General features: G+C 51.6%; 1 protein-coding gene across 3 annotated transcripts in view; it reads left to right on the top strand.

Annotated features, from left to right (window-relative positions):
• The window catches only part of ARHGAP26 (Rho GTPase activating protein 26), a 111,908-nt gene extending 97,649 nt beyond the window's left edge, over positions 1-14,259 (top strand). The window contains exons 21-23 of one of the 3 annotated variants that reach the window (XM_050312254.1): positions 8,824-8,934; positions 10,719-10,810; positions 12,666-14,259. In XM_050312254.1, the coding sequence (XP_050168211.1) occupies positions 8,824-8,934; positions 10,719-10,810; positions 12,666-12,754 (292 nt within the window). In that variant the 3' untranslated portion in view covers positions 12,755-14,259. The other 2 variants (XM_050312255.1, XM_050312256.1) reach the window with 2 other exon arrangements.
• The last annotated feature ends 5,962 nt before the right edge of the window (positions 14,260-20,221 follow it).

Genomic DNA, 20,221 nt, shown 5'->3' with positions numbered 1-20,221 from the left:
AGGTCTTCTTGCCACCTATAAATGTCACCTTGGATGAAATATATTAGCGAAACGGCCGAACGCATTCTTTGGTTTCTCTTTCTATGGGGAGATCGAATTCAAAATCGAGGATGTAGCCCAGACTCTGTCTTGTAAAAGTCTTTTGACGGCTGTGGGAGTGTTTTTGAGGCAGTGCTGGCCTCCAGCAGCACCACACAGGCACTAGAAGTGCTGAAAACGTCCCAAACCTCCCCAGTGGCCCGGCAGCTCCAGCTGCCAGGGCTGGGAAGGAGCTGGGCTGTGGAGCGTGAGCGGGGTTCAGATGGGGACCACCCCCGCGGGGCGGCTGTCCCGGGGTGACCACCCCTCCCGGGCGATCCGATTTCCCAGCAAAGGGCTTGACAATTCCCCCCGAAGGGGCCGAGGAGAACAGGGCTGCTCTCTCACAAAGACATCCTGTCTCCTCTGAAAGGAGATCCCTGTGCCTAATTAACTTTATAAATTAGCTGGAGCTGTAACGGCACCGCTTTATCTCACCTGGGGGTAACCCAATCCCCTGGCCGTGCTCACCCTGCTGTGCAGACACTGGTGACAGGGCTGTGCTAAGCTGGGACATTGTCAGGAGCACAAGAACCGCTGCCAATTCCCCGCCTGCCCCCGCACACTGGCACCGATCCCACTCCCTGCTCAGCACCGCGGCTCCGCAGGGAGCGAGGGATCCACGGCCGTCCAGCAGGGAAGGTGTCCCGGCTGGTGTAGCCAGCAGTGGGAAAGGAGCTGACAGGAGAAAGGAGCAGTGTTTCATCTTTTGTTGTTGCCTGCACCAGCACTTGCTAGAAGCACCGGTGGCTGTGTCCCCTGCAGAGGAGAGGAAAATCCCTCTGGATTCTGACCACACCAGCCTGAGGGGTGGGAGCGGGCAGAGGGGAGGGAGATGTGGGCAGGGGAAGGGTTACCTGCTTCAAACGATGCTTGGAGATTGCACTGCAGACTGACTCTGGGAACCCTGAGGAGCAGGGAAAGTTTATCCCCTTTTTTTTTTTTTTTTTCCGCAAAGATGCTCTGAGGGCTGGAGCCCCTCTGCTCTGGAGACAGGCTGGGATAGCTGGGGCTGTTCAGCCTGGAGAAGAGAAGACTCTGGGGACCTTTCCAGTGCCTAAAGGGGCTCCAAGAGAGCTGGAGAGGGACGTTGGACAAGGGTCTGGAGTGAGAGGATAAGGAAGAGTTGCTTCCCACTGCTAGAGGGCAGGGTTAGGTGGGATAGTGGGAAAAAATTCTTCCCTATGAGGCTGGTAAGACACTGGCACAGGTTGCCCAGAGAATCTGTGGCTGCCCCATCCCTGGAAGTATCCAAGGCCAAGTTGGACAGGACTTGGAGCAACCTGGTGTAGTGCCCATGGTGGGGGGATGGAACTGGATGGTCTCTAAGGCCCCTTCCAACCCCTGCTTGAGCAGGAGGTTGTGCTGGAGACCTCTGGGGAGACTCTGGGCAGAGCAGTTAGTGCAGCACATGGAGATTTGGGAGAGCACAAGGAATAAAAAGTGGAAAAATAACCCACCAAAAGAAGTGAATTGAATGTAAAAATCTTTACTGTATTTTATTACTGGGAAGGGTTCTCCAAGAATACATGTCCAGCTTGGTTGTAGGGAGAGGAATTGAGGCTGGGCCAGTAAACTGGGAGGGTTGTGGTGCTCACACCTCCCAGCTGGGCTGCACTGGGAGGGGATGTGTGACTGGAGGAGGAAGAGGAGAGTTTTGCTGGTGAGAGCTGCTGAGGCAAAAATGTTATTATGAAGTTTGGTGTTTTCAATTGAAAGAAAAAAGAAACAACAGAACAAAAATGGTATTTCTTTTGATAAACATGATAAAGTTGGATCATTTCAGTATTGTGGTGGTTGGGTTCTGCAGTGAAATGCCCCGCTCAGCTTCCGTAACTGGTGTTTGCAGAAAGCTGCAAAGCAAAGCAGCACAAGGCTAGATGAACAAAAGGAAATCAGGGAAATCAAGTAAATGTAGAAAATTATTATGCAGTGGCTTTACTCATCTGTTATTCTTGAATCACCTTCTCAGGCCCAGATAATCCCCATTGTTTTTCCCACTGCGTGTGCCCTACGTGGGCAGGTGTTGGCTCCTTGCACTGCGGGGAGAATATTTGTATGGTAAAAAAATGAGAGTTTGAGCTTGTGGTGCTGATGAGGCTTAAATAAACTGTCTTTGTTTTCTGTTAGGATTTGAGCCTGGAAATGGCCTCCTATCAAGTTATGCAAGGAATATTCCTTAGCCAGGAATGAATTTTTTATGGTGGGGAGTAGCTGTTCTGGTCATTTCCAGAAATTACTTTAAAAGTAAAGGGAACTTCTCTCCCTTTGGAGAGGTGATATCACCAGCTCGTGGGGAGGGTTGCTGCTGCAGTGCTGAAATCTCTGCTCTCCTTCATCCCAAAATCTCTGCCCTCCTTGGGTGCTTGCAGAGCATGGCTTTTCCTTTGAGGCTTGTGTGACAGCCTGAGACTCCCTGGGGCAGAGCAGTCGGCTCCTGGCATCGCTTCCCTTGGGCAATCCAGGCATCCCTCCTGGCTCCCTGCAGCAGAATGGCTCTGCCAGCCAAAGGGAGACTTGTTTTTGGGAAATAAAGACCAAATCCGCTTGCCCTGCACTCAAAGCTGGGCTCCCAGGGTGGTGCTGCAGGGCTGGTCCCAACAGAGCCTTGGGCAGGGGGTCGGGTCTGTCCTCCCCCATTGCAAGATGACAGTGGCTGGCAGCAAGGACAGCGTCATTCCATATCAGTCACCTTCCCTGCAGCTCCAGTTTCCCAAAACGAGGCCACCCTCACCCACATACCTCAGGTCTGAGCTGCTTGTGGCTGGCAAACCTGGCTCAGCATCGCAGCGGGGCCTCCTGGTGCATGGGATATGTTTAGCTCAAATATTTGGTCCTACCAACCCCTCCCCCTTGGCTGATCTGGGAGCTGTGCTCCCACAGGGACTTTAATTTCCTTCATTTTCCAAGAATCCCATATGGTTGTTGGGATGGCAGATGGGAAAGTTTTCTTTTCTGGGGGGCGTAAGATAGCAGTGCATTGAATGCCAGAGAGAATGAGCGATTTCTGGAGGGCTGTTGAGCTCTCCTTAATTGTGAACACAATTTGTTGGTGACTAATGCACCCAGACTTGCAGAATTACCTCGTGCTAGAAGCTGCAGCACGATGGAGAAGCCGTGACTAAGATGCTGGCTCCTGATTTACCAACACTTCCCTCCTAAACTGCCAGTTTGGCTTCCTACTGCCACATTACAACTTTTCTATTAATAATTGAGTGCTTTAACACAGTTTGAAAGCACTCAGTTCAACATAAAACCCTCCAGCTCGATTTTGAGTCTACTGAGAGCCTTTTGGGCAGAGGGGAAGAGGGAGGGGGTTATTGATGGAACAGAAAATACAACTGCTGAGCAAATGGTGGAGCAAGGCAGAACATGTCCCTCTGCCCCACACAGGTGAGGCCCCACCTGCAGAGCTGCCTCTAGCTCTGGGGTCCCAGCACAGGAAGGACATGGACCTGTTGGATGGAGTGAGTCCAGAGAAGGCCAGCGAGGTGATTAGAGGGATGGAGCAGCTCTGCTGTGAGGAAAGGCTGAGAGAATTGGGATTGTTCAGCCTGGAAAAGAGAAGGCCTCAGGGTAACCTAATTGCACCTTCCAGTACCTGAAGGGAGCCAGCAGAAAAGATGGAGAGAGACTGTTTACAAGGGCCTGGAGAGATAGGACAAGGGGGAATGATTTCCCACTGAGAGCAAGGTAAGATGGGATATTAGGAAAAAATTCTTCCCTGTGAGGGTGGTGAGGCCCTGGCACAGGTTGCCCAGAGAAGCTGTGTCTGCCCCATCCCTGGAAGCATTCAAGGCCAGGTTGGACAGGGCTTGGAGCAGCCTGGGATAGTGGAAGGTGTCCCTTCCAACCCAGGCCGTTCTGTGACTCTATATCATGTCCAGGTTGGGTGCTGGGTAGGACCCAAAGCCCCATTAGTGTGGACCTGTGGTTGCCTCTGTTCCCCTGCTCTGCCCATCCCACTTCCAATCCTGGTCCCACATAACAGCAGTGACTGGTGGGTCGGTAGCTTGCTGGTGATGCTGGTAATTCTCTCTTATAAACAAATTGTGTAACTATTAATGAAATACTGTTCCATGTTAAGATGACATGATGCTCCCATCACCTGGATCTCATCTGCTGGGGAGGACACCTGTGCTGACACCACGCTGGCCCTGCAGACTTCCTTCCTGCGATGCCTCCAACACTTACTCATGCTGAAAACACATCCATTGCTGACTCTTTGCTTATTCACTCACTTTCTCTAGCATTAACAGCAGGCTGTAAGCTCCATGCCAGAATTCTGTACCAAGCCAGCAGTCATCACATCCCTCTGCACCACTGAGCATCATCCGGCTGCGTTTGGAAATGGGAATGTCTATTAAGTGAGACAACAACTACAGCTCTCCTCTCCAAAGTCAGAACTCATCTGGCCTCTCTCTTGTTCAAGTAGAAAAGCTTTTAGATGGTTTATGAAATGACTAAAGCAGGGAGATATTTCTACATGTGGGAACTCAGCCAAGCAGCAAAGTGACAAGACAAACCCATGTGCTGGGTGTCACCAGGATTACAGAGGGACATGTCCGTGCTATTGGAAAGAAGATCCTGTAATCTGTGCTGTTGGAGATGGAAATAGGGAACTGGTAAATGGAGATGTGGGGAAGGTCCATGCTGAAGAATTTGAGCTTTTTTTGGACCAGTTTGGTCAAGCAATGCTGACAACAGCATTTATTTCCCTAAGTGTGTCATTGTTTCCAAGCAAATGACCATGCAGCAAGATAACTCCCAAGAGAATAACTCTGAAGAGAGTTTATAATTTTTCTTGTGTTAAAGTACCAAACAGAGGAAGAACACTGCCAGTCTGGAGCCCTGTGAGCTGGTAGTCACATATGGATGGGGTGGTGTCTCACTGACCCACAGTGCAGCCACTCCAAGCTTTGCTAGGACCTGCAGCACTGCATGAGCTCCATGAGCTTCCCAACCCAAGGCTGCATCCCATTTCATTTAGGCAACAGAGCCATGTCTGCTGGGGAGCTGCAGTCTTGTCCTTGTTTCAGCAGAGTTGAACTGCCCTGGCATTATATAAAACTGTAATTTTCTTTTTTCTGGTTATCTTTGAGAAGAACCTTATGTTCTGCAGCTTTGTTCTAGAGGAACAGATCAGGGAGTAAAGGGCTGGGTGGTCCTTGATGTATTATGCTGCAGTCAGGTACTGATCATGTCAGAAAGGGAATATTGTTGTTTTTCTTGAGGTGATTTCATGAAAGGGCTTTAATCCCTCAGTGGGCTCTGCCCATCCATAGCTGTGAGATGTTCTGTGTCAGAAATAGCCCCCAGTTCCACAAAAATAAACAACAAGTTGTAAACATGTTTGAAGTGGAAACGATGTCCTCTCAGCCCAGAGAACAAAGCAGCAGAAGTTGTCTGGAAACCTGCTGAGAACAGCCCTTCAGAGCTGCACATGCCTGGAGGGCCTGAGCTGGGTGAGGAGAGCGAGGCAGCCGGGGCAGATTGCGGAGGAAGAGGAATGAAAAAGGCAGGTTATGAAAACAGGTTAGAAAAGACATTTTTTAGCTCCAGCAAGTCCAGCAGTTTTGAAGCAAGAGTTACTGCTTTTTTTAACATGTTTGGGCAGCAAACTAAACATCTGCATGGGAAAGGCAGTGTGTACAGCAGGCACGAGAAGCAGGGAGGAGGATTTAGCTCCTAAATTCATTTCTAAGTATGCTATTTGCTGGAAGAGTGGGATTGCCAGAAGGGCACATGCAGTGGAAGGTGCAGGTGTCCCCCACAGAGGCTGTGGCACAATGTCCTCCTCACCCTGCCCGTGCCTGGCAGAGGTTCCTCCCCACGGGGGTCTCAGTCGCTGCTTCCAAGGGCACAGATGGACCAGCAGGAAAGGCGAGATGCCTTGGACTGCAGACTCATGGAGTTCCCTTGGCTGCTTCTGCTGAGGAAATGTCCATTCCCACCTTGGAAGACTCTAATTTGAGCCACTTCTTTGTTTGCTGCTTCTGGTGGTTTTGGTTCTTAGCAATTTTCTCTGTTTTGTTTCCACTGTGCACCCAACAGGAAGAGCCCCTCGCAAAGCCCTCCCGAGTAAGAAGAAGGAAAAAAAAAGGTCCAGATGACATTTGCTGCCTGCAGGCAGCAGCCAGCACTTCCCCCCAGCCTCTCACCACCTCTGCTCTTTCCATGAGAAACAAAGGAAATTGGATCCTACAAGAAAACTGTTTTCCAAAATGTCAGAGACATTGGGATAGTCCGTTTGATCACGTGCACTGACATCTCCAGCGAGACAGGACTCAGGTCTTGCACTTACATAAACTCAGAAGGGAGATACTCAAGCAGCATCTTGAAAATAAATACCTGTATTTCATGGAAGGGAGATGAACCCTTTGTGTGCATCATACCCTGAGGTCTGTAAGTGCTGGGGTGCAGCTCAGGTGGGTCCTGAGGTATCCATGGGTTCTTCTTGAGGAAATGTGCTGGAAGGACTTGCAGAGCTGCACAGGAGCAGCTTGGCCGTTGTAAGACCATGTTCATCTCTTCAGCGAGCAACCTGATGGGAACAGAGTGGTCTGCACACCAATTAGTTAACAGTTCTCTCTGCTGGTGTGGTGGGCATGGAGAGTGTTTTCTTTGCCACCAAGGATCCAAAGACACCAAAATCCCACTCCAAATCATTGATAACTTCTTAGGCAGAGGCTGGCCTGAGTGCCAGTGCTTGCTGTTGGGCTTTTTTACCCACCACTGCAGAGATAAGTGAGAACCCTGCTGACTGCATTCCCCGCTGCCATGAGTGTAGCGGGTGCGCAGTTGTGGAGCGATGACAGAGCGACTTTAGGGGAAGCGAGAGCTGCATTCTTTTGACATGATTTCATCTCAGAGAGTGCATTGGGAATGTCTAGTCCCAGAGCCCTGTGCAGTTGGATTTTCCTTCTGTCATGCAGTGAGGAGGACCAGGGTCAGTGGTGGAGGTGGTGGCTGTCCCGTCGCTGGCACACCCAGTGGGATGTCACGGTGCCCATCCCACACTGGCACACTCAGTGAGATGTCCTCTTGCACCCCAGGCCCTCTGCCTGCAGCCACGGTGGGTGTAGTGGCAGGAGGGCTGGTGGGTGTTGGTGGCCACTCTCAGTGGGTCAGGCCCAGCCACATTTTGGTCACCAGCTCATCACCCCTCTAAGTTCCACCTTGGCCAGGCTCCTCTTGGAGAAGGGAGTTATTGTGCCATCTGTTCACAAGATCTGGTGCTTGAAGGGTTCATTTTGGCAATTTGGGATGACTTGGTGGTCTTGGTAGCACGTCCTTCTCTTTGGAGGTGGGAGTAGATTGAGTGTCGGGTAAGTACCAATGGCTGTCAGGTTTGCTGAAGATCAAGGAAAACAGGTAATTACTCATTTTTCAAAAGACAGTTTTATTGATTAAAAATGCAAAAAGATTGTTCTTAAATAATGATTATTATTAGCAGAACATTTTGAGGATCTCTGGTTATAGCCTGCCTGTGAGCATTCCCTGTTTTCCAGCCTCTGGTTCTGCACTGTCATATCCCGTTTCTATACACGTGTAATCCTCTGACATAATAAAGGTGTTGCCTGTAATTCTAGAGGGAATTCATCAGTGTCTGTTGAATCCAGTGACACAGCTCCTGTGAGGAGTAAAGCCAAGAGTTTGGCCTTAAGCAGGGGTAGTCCAATTTCCAGGGGGAAAGTGTCTGTGTCATGAATATCCCTGTGTGGTGGCAGCCAGAGGACACTACAGAAGGTTAAATTGTTGGTCTGAACTGCTCCTGCAGGGCTGAGGTTCTCCCACATGTTCTGGAGCCCCCATTCCCTGTATCCCTTCCCTCTCCCCTGGGAGGCCCCAGCTCAGGGACAGGGATGAGGGCATCCTGGGGGGTGCCAGTGGGTCGTGCCTACCTCATCACAGGCCTGCGTGATCAGAGGTACCATCCCTCTCTCCAGGAAAAAAACATAAACCATGATCCTTTCACAAAACTTCTTGCTTTTACAGAAGCATTTGCATGGGGAGAGGATTTTCTGATCATGGATTTTTTATCATGGATGGAGTTTATAATCTGAATTGGACAGGGAATACCAATGAGTTCCTAAACATAGAAACAGTAGATGAATCAGAGTCAAATTGGTATTTTAGTACAATTGTTTTTCAGTGAACCCGAGAATGACCTGAATCGAACAGTTTTGAAGGAACCAAACACTTCTGCATGCATTTACCAGTTCAGTAAATTGATTCAGCTTCAGTTGACAGCTGTGTCTTGAAAGTGAAGAATCAGAGCTGTTTGCATGAGGGGAAAAAAAGAGTTGTACCATGTAAAACACTGAAAACAGAATCAATGACATTTTTATAGCACCGACTGCATGAGCACTGCAACGAGTGACATACAGAGGGGGTGGAGACTGGTCACAGAAATAATGTCCAGAAATACCAGCAGCTATTTCTGGCAGCACTGGGGAAAATACAAGGCAGGTAAGTGGCTGGGCTGCCAGCAGTGAGACCCCTCCTCAGCAGAGGGGATGATGGAGCAGGGGTTAATTGGAAGATCCAGCTCTTGTTGTCCAGAGAAATGCAGATCCGGCCTTGAAACACTTCCCAAGGTCTTGGCACTTCATTTCGTAGCTGTGTCTCATGCTCTGAATATTCCCAAGGCACTTGCTATCGTCGGCTGTCGTCTCTCTGTCTCTCGGTTGCTGTTTGTTGCTGTGGTTGCACGTTGATAAGGTCTCTGGTTATGTCTTGCAGCCCTCAGAATCCAAGCCCAACGTCACCCCTCTCACCGTCCTGGCCCATGTTCTCCGCGCCATCAAGTCCTATGCCCACCTCCTCTACGTCCAGCGACTCATCCCCCATCAGGTCTGTTGCACAATTCGCTTTGCTTTCTGTTGCTTTTGCTATTTCTGTTTAATTTCCCCGGTTTCCCCCACTTCACTTCCCTTTCCCTTCGCATCCTGCTCGAACCCCTGCAACACAGCTGTCTGCACTCAGCAAGAGAGGAGCTTTCAAACCCTTCTGCCCCAGGAGAGACCCTTTGGACCCCCCCAGGGCCTCTCCTGGGAATCTCCTGCCCAGGCCAGCAGGAGCTGGTGCTCACAGGTCATGGCCACAGTGCCCGGTGTCACTGCCGGTCTCGGTGGTTTTCTCTGGCCACTTCAGCTCCTGCATTGGCTTTGCTCTGCTCTGCAACAGGTAAGAAGTGTCCTACAAGGAGTAAAGAGCCTTTGGAAAGCACAGTCATCCCTCATTTTCTGGCCACTGCTTCATCTGGGATCTGAGGACGGTGAAGGACATGGGGCAGCACAGGTGTTTGCTGCTCTCTGCCCGTGTCTGTGTGCTTGGAGGGACGAACCCAACGGGAGGAACCATCAGGGTCCAGTGTTTTGATCCCTGAAAGCCCCACAGGGCTTGGCTGGGCACAGTGGCAGCCAGAGAGCAGCCAGTGGGCAAGGGGCAGGCTGGGCCCAGGGTCACCAGGCTGCAAAGGTGTTTTTTTGAGGAGAAAACCAACAACTTGAGTAATTCGAGGTAATAAGTCTGAAAATACCTTTTGTTTTTCATCTGATGGTCTCTCAAGCACTCCATGTGAGTGGTGCCTCCCCAGCAGTGAAGGACCCTCTGGAGAGGAAGGATTGTTTGCCCATCCTGGGTTTTAAGTGTTTGGGAGCTGCTTGTGTCAGGCAGCTGGAATTTTGAGAGGAGAGACCTCCATTTCGGGGCTCTCTTCACAGCAAAGCCAAAACCATTCTCAGCTCCCCTGGTCTGGGATTTGCTGCGAAAGGGGAACTGGTTTTGTCACAAAGCACTGCTGCTTCCCTGGGCTTGCTCAGAGGGAACTCTGAGGAAGTTCAAGTCCTTGGAAAGATAAAAGCTGGTGAAAGCACTGACCTGGGAATGGTGACGCCTTGTTCCCCACCCCAGCAGCTCCCGGAGGGCACTTCCATCACTTCTCTTGGCCGTGTCCTGGCTGAGCAGCCTGTGGAGTGCTGGATGGATCTGGCTGGCAGGGTGTCCCAGTGCCTGGGCAGGTTGGCACTGTCACCATCACCATAGCCTGGCAGTGTCCCAGCTTTGCACCAGCCTTGCTCCATCCCAAACCCAGGAGGCTCCATGTGTGGGGACAGCTTTGTACGCCTGTGCTTTGCTCTGGGACCCTGAGGTCCCTCGTTTTCCCTGCTCTTCCATTGGATCACTCCATTCCTGGCATCTCTGCGCTCCGATTCCCTCCCCCACAGCGTGGGCACACTGACACTTCCAGCAAAATCTAATAGCTGTTAAATCTTTTTTACTTTCAGGTACAGTCTCTAAAGAAGTGCAGCAAATTCTTCACGGACCTGCTTGGTTTTCTGTTTTGAAATACCTTTCCCCCGGTGCTAATTTTTCCTTGAGAAATCTTGTGGTTGCAGCTGCACCTGGGAGTGATGGGTTTGGCAGAGCGGGGCTGGTGACACCTTTGCTCTGTGCCAGCCTCTGGTTGGTGACAGCCCCTCAGAGACTCACAGAACATTCCAGCTCCAGCCCAGTGCATGGAGCTCTCCTGGGAACCCTGGCTTGGGCTGCTGCTCTGTGGGCACCACAGGGCACAGGAGGGTGTGCTGGTCTGTCTGGGTGGTTTTGTACCAACCTGTGCCCTCTCTTTGCAGCTCCCCCCTGCGCAAGGCCCGCGCCCTCTACGCCTGCAAAGCCGAGCACGACTCGGAGCTCTCCTTCACGGCCGGCACTGTGTTCGACAACGGTGAGTCCTGGGGCTACACGTGGGCTCATTTTTCAGTGCAGTGTTTAGGATGTGGTTCCTGGAGTGTTGGGAAGGCGGGATGGCGAGAGCTGTGCCCGGTGCCACCGGCAGAGCGAGGCTGTGTGACTGTGCCGGATCCTCCCATGGGCACGGACCCTTCTGAGTTCAGGGGAGAACCCGGTGAGCTGGGACTGCCCCAGTGTTTGCCACGCACAGAGCCGTTCTTGGATGGCTTCTGGGTAGAAGAGATTAGATTCCAGGTACCAGCACCAGAAATATTCTATGCAGTTGCTGTCATGTTTCATGCAGAAGATGGAAAAGTATCATGTGCTTTGTCCCTCTGGATACTGAGCACTGGAATAGGTGGGCTTTGCTTAGTCAGAGGCAACATTAATGAACATAGATTTTGCTGTTTCCTGCACCAAGTGTCTGTGCCCCATGGAACTGAGCAGCTCTGGCTTAGCTATAATCCCAGTGTTAAGAAAAGATTTTTTACTACTTTCCAAGTAGTTCTTGGCTTTTATATGTTATGCATTGTCATTTGGGAAGCTGCTACCACAGGCACTGGTTTTGCCCTGGGATATAGAGGAGAATACAGCAGAAAGGGGAAGATAATGAATCCATGTGAATTAAAGACAGCCCTTCATCTAAGCAGCTCCATAGTCATCTAATAAATAAACATGGTCTCCCCTTTGAGAGCCCGTGGGAATCAGAGCAGCTCGGAGGGGAATTAGGAGGGGAACAAGTTTGAATTAAATACATTATGTTTGCTGATAAAAATCAATGGATTATTCAAGGGAAAAAGTACACAGTGTGTTCCAGTCACTCAGCAGCACAGTCGGGGCTCACGTTGGCTGGAGTCAGAACCAGCACAGCTTGGTGGGGGTCTTGCTGTGGTCAGGGGGCTTTACAAACCCCAGCAAAGGCAAAGGGCTCTCAGAAATACATGCAGACAGGTACTAGTTGGACTGTAAGCTTTGTGACCGAGCAGCAGCTTTATCCAACAGGATGCTGGGGTACTGCTGCCCACACTGAGCAACACCCACGTGGTCAATCACAGCATGTTTGAGAGCTCTGGTTAAACTCATGTCTTATTCACGCTGATTCCAGACATGGTGTGAACAGTCAGACCTGCAGAGTCACGTGAGGCTGGGGCAGCTCCAAAACACTGCATTGGTGTAACCCTGGCCTGGGTCCTGCAAAATCAGCACATTTTCAGGAGTTGATTGAATAAAGAAAGGCTTTTGAGGACTGATGAGGTTTCTGGTTGCACACAATCAGGTTGCAGGGTTTGCTTTCCCACCAGGAGCATTCACTAATGCAGTTTCCCTCCCAGACTGGGCCAAGGCCAAGCCGGGATGTGCAGGGTTATGATGTGATGGAGTTCACCATGTGATGGAGTTAATCATGTTCTCTCCAACATCAGAGAGATTTTAGCCCAAATCTGGAGAAAGTTTTGAACCCCCTGTTTTTATCCCAAATGCTTCACTTCCCTCAGCCCAGCAGCTCCAGGTAATATGTGGACACGCCATCTGCAGCCGAGTGTGCTGCTCACTTGGTCCTGTGGTGGGATTCGCTTGGGGAAGGAAAGGCCAAGGAGTCCCACGGGAGAGCAGGCACAGACAGAGCACTTCAGCTGTCTGAGCCCCTTGGTGTGTTCACAGAATCACAGAATGGTTTGGGTTGGAAGGGACCCCAAAGCTCATTTTTAACTCTGTTAGTTTTCCTTTCTTGAAAATAAACACAAATTAAAGGTCTCACTCTCTTCCAAGAGCGGCTTTGGCGTTGTCAGCACACAAGGAGCAGCAGCCCCAATCCCCTCCTGCAGTGACCTGCCCTTTCCTTCTCTCCACAGTTCACCCATCCCAGGAGCCTGGCTGGCTGGAAGGGACCCTCAATGGCAAGACAGGATTGATCCCCGAGAACTATGTGGAGTTCCTATAACTGGGTGTACACAGCGCCACTGCTGAGTGTTCCATGGTATCCATGGCCGAGTCCTGCAGGCCCCTGCGTGACGTGGGGCCAGGACATCCCTGTGCCCACTGCGATGGATGTTTGTGTGGATCGTGACATGCTCCTCTCCTCCCAGTGTGCGCCAGGGCTGGGTGGGAGCAGCCCCGAGGAGATGGAGAGGTGCCCGAAGCCCACATCCCAGTGAGAAAACCAGGAAAGGGACAGCTCCACACTGCAGCCACGTGCTCTGGGCCTGCGGACTGTGAATGGCATGAGAGCCCCCGAGCCGGGTGTTCCTCACAGCAGGACCATTCACTGGCTGCATGGAGCATCAGTGGGAGCTGGGGGACCCCTACCCACCAGTGTTCCTGCCAAGGAGGAACGGCCAGCAGCGATTCCTGCGCTCCCAGATCCTTCCCTGCATTCCAGCCAGCCTGAGCAACACTCTCCATGCTGCCAGGGAGCACCCAGACCTTGGGGGCAGGGGAAGGGGTGGGGTGCTTTCAGCTGACACCAAACCCCAGGCTGGGGCTGCAGCAGCGCTTTGTGGGGGCTGAGCCCCCCGTGGTGGCTGGGGCAGCCCTGGTGAGGTGACCGCCCTCCTCGTGCCACCGCAGTGCCGGGTCTTGCAGGCAGGAGCGAGCCCTGGGTGGGCCCTGTGGGGGCTCAGGGCTGGTGGGGCTCAGCAGGTGCTGGCATGGCAGCGTGAGGATATTTTGGACCAAACCTCTCAAGCTCTTTTTTTTTTTTTTTTAAGGATTTCGATTTTTGTGAGATAAACCTCAGTGCTGGGCGAGGTGAGCAGCCCATGCTGCCTTCCTGGTGCAGTCCCAGAGAAACCCTGCTCCTGGTTTTTGGCTATTTGGTACCTCCACTTCCCAATTCCCATTGCACAGACACATCCATGCTCCCACCAGTGCCCAGGCCGCTGATGTGCCGTGTTGGAGCTGCGTCTGCCACTCTCCAGCGCTTTTTAGGTGATTCCTTGCTTGCAGCCTGGTGTGTTGTCTGTCCGTGCCAAGTCTGTGCAGTGCTGCTTGTGCAAGGTGAATTATTTCCATCCTCACAGAGCATTTGCTGTTGCTGTGGCCAACCTGGGGTCTGTGGAGAGCAGAGGATGAGCCCTTCAGCTCTGCCTGCCCTCAGAGGAAGTGCCTGCCTCCGTGGACACACTGCGAGGGCTCAGCAGAGCGACTGTGCAAATCCCTCGTCATTCCAGATCATTTTTACGGGGGAGGGTGGAAGAAGGAGCCCTGTTTGACTGCAGAGCCAGGATACTGAGAGCTGGAATTATTATATTTTATAAAAGAAAGTCTCAAAAGAACCCCCAGCCCATGGTGGTGAGTCCTGCACCAAAGCGCCGCTGCCGCCGCCCTGGGGATGGATGTCGTGGCTTTTTGTAACAATTTTTAAGACTATGAGTGACTGAATTGCTGTATGTGTCACTTTTTATTTTTGAAAGAATTAATGTATAAATAGAGTATCTTAAAATATTACGAGGCAACGATCTATATTTGATATTTTTAGAAGAGCTGTAATGAGAGAAGTGAAGGACATTCAAAACCGGTCACAGAGACGCTCCCAAACACCCTGACCACCCAACCTCCCTGAGTCTTGGGCTGCTGCTTCATTTGCTCCGTGGTGTCACTGAGAGAGGAGGGAGCTGAAATTTCAGCCCTCTTCACGTTTCTTCCACAGTAATTAAACTTCCTGGGCTTTTGTCTTGGGGGAAAAAAAAAAAAATAGGAAAAAGTCGATCGTTTTTTTCCTGATTTCCAGGGCTGGCAGCACAGATTGTTCCCATGGGATCACACCCTCTCCACAACACCTCGATTCCTTGGGGGATGCTCTGGGCTCCTCACCTGGCTGGTGTGGTTTGGGCAGGGGTGAAGTTCCCCACCTGCCTGGAGGTCTCTGCTCTGGGGTGTTGGACAAAGAGGGCGAGAGGTTTGTAGGGTAAATTGCAGCCTTTCAGTGGCACAGTGCTGGTTCATGTCCATCCTTGGACTGAATGGTCATCATTTGTGCTGTTTCTTGGTTTTCCTGAAGCTGAGGATGGGGCCAGTCTTTATCCAGTCCTGGCATAGGATGAGGCCAGGCTTTATCCTGCCTTGGCATCACTCCATGGCTGCGGCTGGTGCTGGGACCTTGGCTGGTGCTGGTGCTTGGAGCTGGTGCTGGCCCTGCCTGGGGCAGATGTAAAAAAACACCTTCCCAGAGGGTAGGAGAGGAGTGGGAAGGACTAATGGAAAGGATTTTTAAAAAAAAGCTTCATATTTCATCTGTCATCACTGTTTGCTTGTGTTTGGGACCGTCCCATCCAGAGCTGCTCCTCCATCATCACTCCTGCCTTCACGGGATGCTGCCAGAGCAGAGAATGCTGTGGATGAATGGGAATGGCAAACATGCCAAAACCACTCCAAAAGGCATTATTTAGGGACACAGTGTTTAAGGGCCTGTTTAGCAATGCTGTGTGAGCACCAGCACAGCCCACCCGGTGCCAGGAGGCTGCTGCCAGCCGTGTCCCCACAAAACCTTTCCATGCAGTGTCCCCCTTTGGCTCCTCAGATGCTCCTGTTACACTGAGACGGGAGTAAATTCCTTTTCCGAGGCACATGGGAGCTTTTGGATGTGCTACCTAGAGGGTTTCTGGGAACAAAAGTCCCACGCAGACGTATTTACGAGACGTCTCCTGGAGGAAAGGGAAATCAAGCCGAAGCAGAAGTTATTGCTCTTACAGGAGAGCCAGTGGAATATTTTTTTTTTAATTAAAACTTTCCAAAAAGAAAAATTTGGCTGGAACGCTTTGCTAAATGTTCCCATTTTGGGCCAGCTTTAATAGTGTCGTAAACATCGGTTTATTCCAAGACAAATTAAAGATAGGAAGTACTTTTTTAAACCAGCCTGACGGGGCATATTGAAGTCATCGGTCAAAGTGATACGAAAGCTGGGTGGTGGCCTTGCCCATGGGCAGAGCCTCTCCTGCCATCCCTGGCCCTGCCATGTTTCAGGTCAAAGGATACAAGTCTCACAGGCTGCCCGTGGCCAGGCTGCCCTTGTCTCTTTACTGATTTTCTGGAGTTTTGAATCAGCAAGTGAAGCATCTCAGATGGTTTGGGAGCACCCAGACTACTGCCAGTGCTCCTGTCACACCTCCCAGTGCCCTGCCTGCTGGGGCTTTGGGTGGGGTGGAGTGGCTTGGGGTTGGGTTTGGCTTGGATCAGGTTGGGGTTGGGATTGTGTTGGGTTGGGTTTGCGTTGGATTTGGGTTGGATTGTACTCGGATTGGTTTTGGCTTGGTGTTGGGTTGCACTTGGATTGGGCTGGATTTGGGTTGGGTTGGAATTGGCTTGGGTTGGATTAATTGGGTTGGGCTGGGTTTGTTGGGTTGTGATTGGGTTTGGGTTGGGATTAGGTTGGGTTGAATTGGGTTTGGTGTTGGGTTGTGGTTGGATTGGGTTGTGTTGAATTGGATTGGGTTGGATTTGGGTTGTGGTTGGATTGGGGTTCCAAAAAAAGCATCCAAACCCCCTGGTTCATTGACAGCAGTTCAGCACATCAGTGGATCAGGTGGGTCTGTAGCCAAGGGAAGAATTTACCTGCACAAACCCAGAGCCTGGTGGAAGGACGTGGTGCTTTATTAGCGAGCATGTGGTATTTTAATTATTTTAATGAACCAGAAATCTCAAAGCAATTATAATTTGTACATTTGGGCTAATTCAAAATTTTAGCTTTTGGGAAATAAAGATTAAAAGCAAAGGGGTTTTTTTAAGAAATAGCTGTTTAAGGCTCTATTCTCTGGGTGAGGAGCTGATTGTTTGCAGATGAGCTTGGCAAAGCAGCTGGTAATTTAGCACAATGCTGACGGCTCACGAGGTAGCACCTACCTATTACTTATTGTAAATCCTCCCTCCTGCTAATGAAGCTTATTCTGCTTCTAAACCTCAGACAAAAGGGTCTAGAAAATCACACCTGGGCTCTAAACTCACTGACGCACGCAGGAAGGGGAAAAAGTCTGCAGCAGCCGGGTGTCCTGGAGACCAGCCGTGGGCTTGGATTAGGAGGGGATGGCAGAACAGGGTCTGGAGGTGGGAGCGAGGTGCAATTTGAACAAACCCATCTCCACAGGGAGATTTCTGTGTCCCTTTCTGGACCCTTGCTGCTGTGGGTCCATCTCTCTGGGAGACCCCACAGCCCTCATCGTCTCCTGCCTGCTGCTTCCCCCTCCCTGCCCTGGGGGCTCAGCTGTTACCCAGGGCAGTCAAATATCTGCAGGTTGGTCAGAGCTTTCCTTCACAACCACCTGTGAGTGAAGAGCAGTGAAGGAGTGATGGGTGATGAGAGAGGCTCTGGGAATGAGCCCCAGAAAGGCTGGAATGTAGGAGTGAAGGAACCCTCAATGAGAGTGTCTCCCTGGCACAGGGGACTGGAAGAGGCCTTAAAGACCATCTTGTTCCACCCCTTGCTATGGGCAGGGACACCTTCCACTATCCCAGGTTGCTCCAAGCACTGTCCAACTTGGCCTTGAACACTTCAGGGATGGGGCAGCCACAGTTTCTCTGGGCAACCTGTGCCAGAACCTCCCCACCCTCACAGGGAAGAATTTCTTCCCAATATCCCATCTAACCCTACTCTGTCATTGTGATGCCGTTCCCCCTTGTCCTGTGACTCCATGCCCTTGTCCAAAGTCCCTTTCCACAAACACACCTAAAGGTAAGTTCTCCTGTCCAGCTGATGGCACCGTGGGCCGCCTGGGCTGGTTCCTGCTGCTCCAGCGGCCAGTGAGGATCTTTTCCCAAGGCTGCAGCGGGAAGTGCTGCCGTGCCCGGCCCTGCCGCAGCAGGAGGTGCCCATGGCCAGCTGAGGGGTCGGGGCTGTGCCGGTGGGACCGGCGACATCCCATGTCCCTGCAGCCCATCCTGCCGGGATGCTGCGCTGCTGCTGCAGCTGCGGGCTGTGGGTTTGGTTGTAACTCGTCCTTCCAGCCGCTGCCGGAGCAGCTCTTGTGCAAACAAGCTCATTCTAATGCTGTTTACCTACAATGACTCCTGAGGGAGAGCTACCGGCTTGGACGGCGGCCAGGGCTGGGCTGAGCAGGGAGCGCCTGCCGTGTCCTCCTCACCCAGCCGAGCCGGGCGGCGACGCTTCCACACCTGCTCCGGGATCCCGTTCTGTGCGGGGCTGGGGGCACCGCGGGCACTGCGGGACGGGGGCTTGGCTGCTCCTGAGGCACAGCTGCCTGCCCTGTCCCACTCCCACAGATCCCGGAGATGTTGTGCTGCTTTGTAAAGCGTATTCATTTTGCTGCAGCCATTATCTATATATAATAAATATTTCTGGGTCTGGGAGGTGCACGTGCTGCTTCTGCCTCTAGGGGATTTTTTGATCCTGTTTTTTTGATGGTTTTGGTGTTTGGGGTTTTTTTTTGCTGGGGGGGGGGAATTGGTTTGGGGTTTTCTGAATTTATTTTTTTATTATTATTTTTTTTTTTTTTTTTTTTTTTTATTTAAAAAAAAAAATTTGGGGTTTGTTGGGTCTTTTGTTCATTAACTGTTGCTGTGTTGGTACCTGAAGTGCTGCTGCTCCCAGCCCCGGGGCTGCCCTCCAGCCACCCTGAGCAGAACCAATTACACCACCAGATCCTAATCGAGCCGCTGTTTATTATTTATTTCCCCGGCAACGACGATATATTTAGCCCAGCAGCTTTGAGCTGTTTCAGCCCCATTATGCTCAGCAAATCCCAGCAGCGGGATGGGAGGGAGCGCTGCCCAGGGCTGGGGCAGCAGCACCATGAGCCCCCCGGGACCCCAAGGGGGAACCCCCGACCTCCCCTTGCCCGGAGAGGGGCTGGGTTTGCCCCAGGGCAGTGGGTGCGGGTGGGCGAGGGACGGACCCACACGGGGGCGGGGAGAAGCATCTCTGCACAAGGGGAGGGTGTGAGAGCCTCGTCCCCCGGGTTTTCTTTGTCTTGTCAAGGGTTGGGTTGGGCTGGTTGGATTTTTTTAAATTGTTTTTAGTAATTGCTCTGGTCTGAGCCTCGTAGGCCAGTCCTGTGTTTGTTTGGGGTAGGAACACGTGCAGCTTGGCTGCAGCTCAGCTGTGGAAGTTCTGCCTGCGAGCCAAGAAGGGGAAAAAAAGGAAAGGGTGTGAGAGAAATGAGGAATTAAAAACGCTGGGGTTTAATTTCGGATGGGTTCTTGCAGGAGCCTGGATGTGGGCACACTGGGGCCAAGGCAGTCACCCTGGGGGGATAGGGACAGCAGGATCAGCACTCTCCCCATGACCTGTGTCACTGCCTGTACCCCTGCTCTGCAGCAGTTCCCTGTGCTCAGCTCCTCAGGGATGAAGTCCCCCGTGTCCAGTCCCCTGGAGATGCATCCCCCTTGTGCTCAGCTCCTTAGGGACTCATTTCTTCCATGCTCCACTCCCTGGGGACACATCCCCCGTTCCCAGTGCCCGTCACTGGGCTCACCAGGCCACTTTTCCCAGTCTCAGCCCATCCTCCTGCATCAGCCACGCAATTACTGCCCACATTCGATGCTGCCTCAGCAGTTTTCCCCCTACCTTTTCATGTGGTTTGATCTCCAATCAGCAGATCCCATAATTAGAAGGACTCCACTTACTCGTTATTTTGTAAACTCAGTTCCCTGTTGTGACCTCGGAGAATATCCTTAATTATGCTTTGGAGCTGTGCCAGGCCTGTGATGGATTGGACAAGGATATTTACCCCTCCTCCAGGTTGATTTTTGTCCGCTTTTCCATGGACTTGGGCATTGGACATCAGGGAACTTCTAATGTCTTCAGAGGGTTCCTCTCCCTGCAGCTCCTCCAGTCTCACTTTGACAAGTTCAATATTTACAGGGTTTTATTTTAAAATGGACATGCAGTAGATATATTATTTTCAGGTCTACCGATAATTGAAATTATCTGTAACCCTGACAAGGAAATGAATCACACTTGTTGACATGTGACCCCACCACTGCTCAGAAAAGCTGTGGCTGCTCCATCCCTGAAGTGTCCAAGGCCAGGTTGGACGGGGCTTGGAGCAACCTGGTCTAGTGGAAGGTGTCCAGGTCCATGTCAGGGGGTGGAATGAGATGAGCTTTAAGATCCCTTCCAACCCAAATGAATCTGTGGTTCCATGAAACAGATCTGGCCAGAGCCCTTGTGCAGTTCAGCATCCAATTGGTGCCAAGATGGGCACAGGTACCAGCAGACACCCCTGGAATGAGGGCCAGCTGGGTCTGAAGGCATGATTACATCTTGGATTTAGGGACTTGAAATGGTTTGGATCCCTACAGCAGCACTGCAGGACCTGAACCTGCAGAGTCCTGGGTTCCCTCCCAGTCTAGTCCCTGATGGTATCATGATAAGAACACTGGGAACGTCTGGGAGCCCCTCTGGAATAACCAGTAATTTACAGGCAATGAGTCTCCTGTTCTGCAGTATCCCAGTATT

The sequence above is a fragment of the Myiozetetes cayanensis genome, unplaced genomic scaffold (genome assembly GCF_022539395.1).
Source record: "Myiozetetes cayanensis isolate MyiCay16 unplaced genomic scaffold, myiCay2020 scf17, whole genome shotgun sequence".
NCBI classification, from domain to species: Eukaryota; Metazoa; Chordata; class Aves; order Passeriformes; family Tyrannidae; genus Myiozetetes; species Myiozetetes cayanensis.
This window is presented reverse-complemented; position numbering and strand designations above follow the sequence as displayed.